Consider the following 8,831-nt stretch of genomic DNA (forward strand, 5'->3'; position numbering starts at 1 on the left):
CTCACATATCGATAGTGAGATGTCGATATTGAATTGAATTAGATTTCCACGTACATTAAAGGCAACATCGGTCAAATTTGATATTCAGTCATGAAAATTACTTTGGCAGTATCAAATAATTCTTTATTATTCCGCTTTAATGTTGATCTACTGTGCAAATTAATGTAAAGTAATTTTCGATTATTGTAGATTTTCTAATTAGGTACTTCCGGTTACTCATTACTCACTACTCACAACACACAACAGTTTGTCTGCTACTGTCGATGAATTCATGGTTGGATTTATTGATTTTTACATGTAAATCAAATTTGTTTGATTAATTTGCATTGTAATTTCAAGATTATTTTAGGCATTCTGTATCCACCAAACAGAGAGGTCGAAGAGTGCTGTAAAACAAAACAATACTCCTCTCCTCATTCTCATCAGCTCCATAATTTGCAGAGATCAGAAAAGATATAAAAAGGAAAGGATCTCAAATCATAAAAGTGGGATCAACTGACACAATTTGCATTTCCTCCTAAGTATAACTTGTAACAAATGGCGAATCCTGCTCTAGATCCACGCCCAATGGAGGACACTATTGGAGATGGTCGCTGGATGAGTCTGGTGAGCTTTCTACTTTCTTTCACTTTCACTTTGGCCTTCCCTTAGGTCATTCATAATCTTAACATTATATTATCTTACAATTTTCTTGTAAAATTTTAGTATTGAAATTTTTGAGAGAGCAAATTTTATGATGATGATGATCTATCCTTTAGATATTTCTTATAAAAGTGTGTTATAATATAATCATTCTTGGCAAAATTGTCATATTTTCAGGAGATCCTATTTTCATCATCTAAACTGTTCAGACATATTACTGTTTTCAGACTTTTGTTTTTGATTGCTTTGGTTTATTAATGTGGTGCGTCTATGTCGTCTTGTGGTATGATCGGAAGGTCCTGGGTTCCAGCCTGACGCTCGCGTATAGTTGAGCCCTTGGAAAAGGCACTTTACTCACATTCTCTCACCGTACACAGGTGTAAAATGAGTACCTGGCTGTTAACAGCGTTGTCTTTGTCCGAAAAATTGTAATATTGCCTAACAGGCGTCATGTCCCGTCCTACATGTTAAATGTTGCTGTTGACCAGGGACCCCTTGTTAAGCGCTTTGCGCACATATAGTGGATATTGCGCTATATAAAGCTCAATTTTTTAAATTATTAATGTTAATAACATTGCTACCTCTATTTACTTTTTTAATTAAAATTTTAAAGTTAATATATCATAATGTTGCCTAATTGCCTAAAACTAAACTTTGAATTGAATTGATCACAATTTATGTTTTTTTTTCTAAAGCTGAATTGATAATCTTTTATTTGTTTGTTTTTTTTTCCAGCACGAGTGTTTCCTTCATGAAGCCAAAGAGAAAGAGCCAGAAGTGCTTCTTATTGGAGACATCCACATACAGTTTATGGCTCAGTCCAAGGTGTGAAGACACTTTATATACATATATTATTTTAATATTTACCACAATGTTGGGAGTCAGTCTACATCGATGTTTCAGGTCTTTTCAGCCATCGTCAGGACTGTGTGTTACATGAATTTGGTTTCTGGTCTCATGTAACACACAGTCCTGACGATAGCTGTAAGGGCCTGAAACATCGATGTAGACTGACTCCAACATTGTGGTAAATATTAATGTAATAATTTGCTCCATTGCTACATGTCGCTACATATATATATAGAGCAGTATAATTAGGTGCCCCAAACGTAAACAAAGGTCTAGAAGCACATGGCAAACCACATGTTCCTGTCTTGACAGCTCAAGTCCCAATGTAAATTATAGAAAAAAATAACCTTTAAAATTTGGCTGTTAGGTGGCAAAAGAAACACATATTCATAAATACTCGATCATGCATCAAATAATGTCTAGATATGGATATTTTATGGAACAAAAGGTAAAATTTATCAAAAGTTACAGTCTATCTATTTTTAGACCAGAGCAAATTATTGCGCTGGTGTGAACAAGACGAGAATTATTCGGAGCCTGGTTTTCAGAATAATTTAGTCTTATATTATTATTTCTGCAACTGTTAGATTTTATGTAAACATATTTTCAATACTTAAAGTGTATTGCCTACAACTCAAACTACAAAATTGGGAGACCTATATTGTGCGTAAATTTTTCCGGTCCCTAACGAAAATCACTACTAGCAACTTGTTATTGTTTACGTTTGGGGCACCTAATTATACTGCTCTATATATGTCTGTATAACTGTGCTCTTGCTTCATACTTGATTTTAAGAAAGAAAAATTTATATTTTGCCACACTGCTGAACCAATAATTTTTAAAAATTCCATTTCTTTATTTGGCAAGGGGGGGGGGGGGGGTTCTATATCTAAGTATGTTCAATTGATAAAGGATACACAGTCAGCCAATCTTACTTTCAAGTCCAGCAATGTTTGATTTATCAGGGTTCCACTGTAAATTGTGGGGACTGTCTTTAGAAAAACATCCATTCTGTATTTAAAATGTTTTCTCGTTTTCAAAATAATATGTATTTACCCTTGCAATATATCACATGTAACTTATTTGACTTGTTCAAATTCTAACATGATTGTCACGTACATTTGCCTCTTCAAATGTTTTCTTTTTCTTTTCTTTTTTTTTAAATTTTTCTTTTTTGAATTAAACAAGGTATGGCAGCAAATGTTTGAGCCTCTTCACTCCATGAATTTCGGTATCCATGACGACAGAATAGAAAATATCCTGTGGAGAGTCTGTCATGGAGAGCTGGACAGCATGAGTCCAAAGGTATGCCAAATAGAAATGTACATTGAAAACAAATGAAATAAAATGGAGTATAAATCGCAGCATCTGTATTTGATGGGGTTTAACCCTTTCCTTACCAACTACAAGAAAATCGTCACATTTGTGATGATTTAATATTTCATATTTATTGTAATGTACATTACAAAATTTTGAAGACAAATCTTTGTTATAGCTGTGATAATTCAATGTTGTTTTATAAGGCATGTCATTCTGGACAAACGTCTCATTGATTTTGAGTTTAACATTTTTTCGTCGTGGGTAAGTAAGACGTTTCGAGGTAACTCATAAAAATAGTCGGTAAGGAGAGAGTTAAATCTAGTTTATTGTTTTGCTGACGAAGGGTTTGCACCCAAAACGTCCATTGTCCGTACCATTCCCATCCGAAGCCTTTCCATATACACCTTTTGTTTTGTCTATTCTGTATGCATCTTTAAAAGTTTCAATACTATTTAGACAAAGCTAATGTAAATGTTGCTGCTTGAAGCTCGAAGAAATAAATAACAATGTGAAATTGAATGTAAGCTCCAATTTAATGTACGAAAACAGATAAAGTGGATGTTTTGGGTTTCCCCTTTATCAAAAAAAACAGGATGAATGAAACACTACAGACGAATGAGATAATGTGGTAGTGGCGTTGTTAAGATGAATTCTTCTCTGAAGTCTTTCAGCTTTAGCTCCACCTGATTTTCTTGCAACATTAGACAGCGTGGCTCAGCGGTACAGTCTTTGCTTCGTACCCGAAAGGTACCGAGTTCGAGCACCTGCAGCGCTGTGTGGCCTTGAGCAAGTCACCTAGCCCTAGCTCACTTTGTGGCACTGCACTGAGGCTGATGCCTGGGTTATTCCAGTCTTCCCTTGGTATAGACCCTAAAGACAAATTTCCTCATGGGGATGAATAAAGGGAATTATATTATATTTTAATCTCTGTGCATCTAAACGAGATATTGTTACAGTGACGTCATGATATTTCATTCCCCAGGTGATAGTCCTTCAGGCGGGCCACAACAACCACGACAACTCTATAGAACAGGTGTCAGATGGAGTGAAAGCCATACACAAAGCAGTCAGGGAAAGACAACCCAGTTCTCATATCATTGTCATGGTAAGAGGGTAATTTCAACATACATTCACATACTATCCTATGACTATAACTCTCCCTGCCCTCGGATACACATACTAAGAATTGAGTCGACTTCGAGTAACATTCAGATTCAGAGACACTAAGGGGCTATAGGTGCATTTACAATAATAAAGATCAGGTACTCAGAAATATACATATTTTCACATTTCTATATAATCCAATCTAATTATAAGCATTTTTAAAGGTCTGTATGTAGACAGGTAGGTTATCTGATAAGAGGATATATAAAAAATAGTGATTATATGTGTTTTGGCTGGAGGAATATTAAAAGTTTTTGTTTTTTCTAAAAGTCCAATAAGCTAAAAATGTATTTTACATGGGTTTCAAATTTCCTCTATTTAGAGGGTTTCAGCTATTTCAAGCCTCTGCTATTTTCTTCATCTTGGACTCCAAGTAGTATCTTTACATCTTCAAAAAATCATTGTAAACAGTCTGGTTGCAAGGGACTTATCCATGTTTATTACATCTTTCAGCGCCATTGGCTGCACTTTGCGGCCAGAGCAGAATCTGTCTTACTGATCAATGGCTGCACAGTGCGGCTGGTCTTGAAATCCCACTTTCTACAAAACTACTATCAATTGAACCAATGGTATCATTTCTTTTCCCAGAACATTCCACTGGCCCTAGGGGGTATTTAATTGAGATTTTGAGACGAATTCAAAGGTCTCATGCTGCCTCAATTTTGTGACGGAAATGCAAATATAATCTTAGCGCTCAGAGAGTTAATTCTTTAGCAATTTTCCCCTGTTTATAATATGATTTGAATGTTGATAATTATATATTTAACCAGTGTTGTCATCAATGAGGGCATATTGCTCCACTCTAGCTATGATAAAATGAGTGTTCAGTGGACTTGAGACCTATGATGTTATGATCTAAGTATCGGAAGTAATATTTATGACCCATCGTCTCACAATGGTATTAGGTTGGGTGATTTTGATTCAAAGAATTGCGTTTATTTTGTTTGATATATGCATTTTGGATTAAGGGGAGGTTTGGGTCATTTATAAAAACATTTAAACTATATTGGGCTGTTTTAATTCATCATAATAATATAAAAAACAACATTTTTGGTGAAAAAATACATTATCTGTTTTGTTGCCTATTTTACGTTCTAATTTGGGGTTCTCGCATCAAAACGTATAACAATCTTGTGGCAAATTTTCCTCAAAAATTGATGACGAAATAACCTCAATATTCTTCCTTCTTATCGAAATTGTAGCATTTCGTGTCATTATAGAGATATTTTACAGCTTTAGCCTATGAGATTTGTATCAGAACATAACAAAGTTGTGAATCTCTGTAATGTATTGTTCGTTATGTATTCTGTAAACATTTGAGTGTGTTCATCTTAGTGGGATCCTGTGCTGGTGCCTGGATGAGACTTTCAGGTGATCTCAACTTAAGTACATTAATGGTATGCTCTTAGAATCTACATCTGTTCCCCTCTTGTCTTACTTTTTCTTGGGTGCTTTGATTGTAAATCTAGAATATTTTTACTATTTCCATTTTCTTCTTTTTACTGGCGCTGATACGACCACAATGTGTCGCAAACGCTGTAAAACCCTTAAAAACAAACAAAACAAAATAATTTCAGTTTGAAGTAATCGATCACATTTCTGATTCCAGGGTCTCTTGCCGCGGGGACAAAAGCCGAATCCTTTACGCGAGAAGTATGCAGCCATCAACCAGAAGCTTGCCCAAGACTTGGCAGACCTCCCGTTGACGACCTACTTCAGCGTCGACGACAAAGACTTCATGTCGAAGGACGGGTTGATAGAGCAAGCCGTCATGGCCGATTTCTTGCACCTGACAAGTGTGGAGGGTTACCAGAGACTGTGCGAACCGCTTCTGGAGGAGGTGCAGAATCTCCTCGGGACGTTTGTCAAGGTGGAAAGTACCTCTTTTGACATGGGAGGTGGGGACGGGAGGTTAGAGAGTAATGGGGAAGATAAATAAAGAGGTAAAAGATACGCAAGGGAACGAGGGTTGAATGAGTTTGATTAGAGGTATTTTAGTATGTGTGAATTGTTTATCGATAAAGTGACTTTGTAACTCGGCTTTGGCGTATCGTCGTGTTTAGAGAACTATAGCTTCATGTTTATAAAGTCTGATGTGGACTACTGTTTTGTTTGCCAGTATACAATTAATTATTAACTGCTTGATTCATCAGTGTGCTTCTTTTGAAAAGTAAAGTAATCATGTTGTTGAGCTTTTGCATTAAATACGATAATGGGAGAGTTTAAACGTAATTTTTAAAAAAATTTTTGTTGTCGTTGAAATTGTCTCTGCCTGACTTAAACAATGCGAGCGAACACGATTTTTGATTTCACATTACTCAAAGTTGCCGATTTTCAGTATATTTACAGAATTCAGTATTGTATAAATTTTCAGTATAATTCCAATCACTTTTCCAATGGAAAAGATTAGGCACATAATGTCGTTTTACTGGAGTTCAGCACTCAGAAAGTCTAATTGTTTTTGTCAGAGTTCAGTAAATGTTTGTCCCTTGAATTGGCAACCCCGATTGGATTCAGTAGTCTGATGTCACGCCGCCCGGCAACGGTGGCCATCTTGGTTCTAAACAAAGAAAATCATTACTTTTTATTCTTCATGCTGGCGAGAACTTTTCATATGCCTTGTGATCAGAATGTGTAAAAGTCAAAACATTATCAAATTTATGGGGTTTTTTCCCTCTGGATACACGTTTATGCTCGACGGAGAAATATTTCATATGGGCATCCGCCATTGTTCGATAGTTTAGAGCCAGCGTTACCAAGTTATCATGCGTCATTAGGAAGGAAGTGACGTTACGACTGTTGAAGAGTATATTATCTTATGAAACAAGAGTAGCAATCTTGAAATCTATATTTATGACCAGTCATATGGATCCAGTGTTATGTTAGAATTAACTAGATGAGGAACTGTGACTTTATTAAGAGTTAACTCCCTCGAGTTCATGCATGGAAAATCAAACAAATTTACTGGAGAGAGCTAATATTTTCAAAATTATGAAATTTATTTATGTTTTGCGATCTAACTAAAAGAAGCAGAAATCACTTTCCTCAATCCAAATATTCACTTTCAGTCAAGTTTCGTAAATGATACTTGAAAATCAATTCTGAGAATTAATAGTTTAGCACCTTTTACGATGAGCGATCACATTTTCCTGTATGAAAAAATCTGAATTCCAGGTTTTTTAAAAAGATCTACTGCAGGATTTCCCAATTGATTTGTGTTATATAAATGAAGAATATACATTGGGGACAGCTTAATTGGAACAGCACCGTTATGCAGGAATCGTCTCGATTAAGCGGTGTTTCGATTGGCCGATTCCGTAGATGGCCTTCATTGGAACAAACTATCAGACTAAATATCTTTAGAGTGACTATGAATTTATATCTATTACTACAGAGCATCTTTTCATTTGTCTAAAATGTTATTTTCTTTCTGGGTGGGGTTCCTGACCTCTCATAGTGGGCAGGGGGGTACATACTGTGTCTTCTATCCCCTTATATCTGTTTTCCAACATGCCTTCTGTCTTTGTCTTGGAATGAGATTACTTGGTTTTGTCCTGGTCCTGGCTGAGAGGGAAAAGTCGAATGTATAGTTAGTTTTGGGAGATGATATTTTTTTCATTGTAAATAATCTCTCTGTTATGCACTGTATTATGCTTTCTTTATATTATATATGATTTGTAAAACATTTGAGTGTGTTCCTCTTAGCGGGGACCTGTGCTTGTGTCTGGATGAGACTTTTAGTGATCTCAAACTAAGTACTTTGATAGTGTGCTTTTGGAATCTACATCTGTTTCTTATTTGAACCAATTCCCCTTTGTCTTCCCTTTTCTTGGGTGCTTTAATTGTAATTCTAGAACTTTTTATTCCGATCCCATTTTCTTCCTTTTTACCGGCGCTGATATAACCTTAATGTGTTGCAAGCGCCGTAAAACCCTTAAAAACAAAAAAAAACAAAACAATTTAGTTTCTTTGTTACTTTTGACATTATACGTTTGTAGCCATGATGGTAGTTGAAAGAGAATGTATTACCCTATCTTAAAATTTCATATTCATCTTATTAAGTTCACGCTCATACGGAATTGTCACTAAATTTGTATCTCAAAAAGAGGCCATGTTAACCAAGGACACATGAATTCTGTTCCACAACAATCCACGGCTTGTTATACAATTGTAATTAATGCTGTATGCCTCGTAAAAAACAAATCAACCATTGCATTATTACATGCACTTACATTAATTTATTATTTTTTTTCTCTCAGCTAGACTGGCAAATGGCTAAATTATAACATATTACCATATTGAAGGGATAAAACCATGGCCATTGTTAATTAACAACTTTTTAAAATTCGTTTGAAGACGAGGGATGGCTCCATTCTTTTTTATTTCATTGGGAATGTTAATGTTTCTGATTAATTGGGGGAAAAAGGGTTCTTAAAATGTCTGCTGCAGCTACGAGTTGAACAGGACTTAGTGCAATAAAATGAGAACCTTATACTGTTAAACTTCATGTTTACATTTTGATAAGGTCAATTTTGTAAATTTTTTTTTTTTAATTTTTATATGATTGACCCTTCAAATGGGAATCTATAAGCAAGTGGAGGAATTTATATGATTGACCCTTCAAATGTGAATCTATAAGCAAGTGGAGGAATTTATATGATTGACCCTTCAAATGTGAATCTATGAGCAAGTGAAGGAATTTATATGATTTTTTTATTAACCTTACATGTTTTTGACTCAATGCATATTTTGAAAAAAATGAGAATAGTTAGATATTTTCATCTTCATTGAGAGAAGCATCATAAATCTCTCCTCTTAGTATTTACTTTAACAAATAATAAATTATGTATATATTA

General features: G+C 35.1%; 1 protein-coding gene across 1 annotated transcript; it reads left to right on the forward strand.

Annotated features, from left to right (window-relative positions):
* Positions 1 to 41: 41 nt before the first annotated feature.
* LOC144960149 (platelet-activating factor acetylhydrolase IB subunit alpha2-like) lies at positions 42 to 7,931 on the forward strand. Its single transcript, XM_078893139.1, has 5 exons — positions 42 to 606; positions 1,378 to 1,467; positions 2,680 to 2,796; positions 3,794 to 3,916; positions 5,585 to 7,931. The coding sequence occupies exons 1-5, from the start codon at positions 538 to 540 to the stop codon at positions 5,912 to 5,914; spliced, it is 729 nt and encodes a 242-aa protein (XP_078749265.1). The 5' UTR covers positions 42 to 537; the 3' UTR covers positions 5,915 to 7,931.
* The last annotated feature ends 900 nt before the right edge of the window (positions 7,932 to 8,831 follow it).

The sequence above is a fragment of the Berghia stephanieae genome, chromosome 14 (genome assembly GCF_034508935.2).
Source record: "Berghia stephanieae isolate SIO BIC M18660-M18661 chromosome 14, UCSD_Bste_1.3, whole genome shotgun sequence".
NCBI classification, from domain to species: Eukaryota; Metazoa; Mollusca; class Gastropoda; order Nudibranchia; family Aeolidiidae; genus Berghia; species Berghia stephanieae.

Coding starts and splice junctions, on each gene's coding strand:
- LOC144960149 (XM_078893139.1), top strand. CDS start 538: ATGGCGAATCCTGCTCTAGATCCACGCCCAATGGAGGACACTATTGGA. Junction 607..1,377: donor ATGGTCGCTGGATGAGTCTG/GTGAGCTTTCTA, acceptor TTTTTTTTCCAG/CACGAGTGTTTCCTTCATGA. Junction 3,917..5,584: donor GTTCTCATATCATTGTCATG/GTAAGAGGGTAA, acceptor TTCTGATTCCAG/GGTCTCTTGCCGCGGGGACA.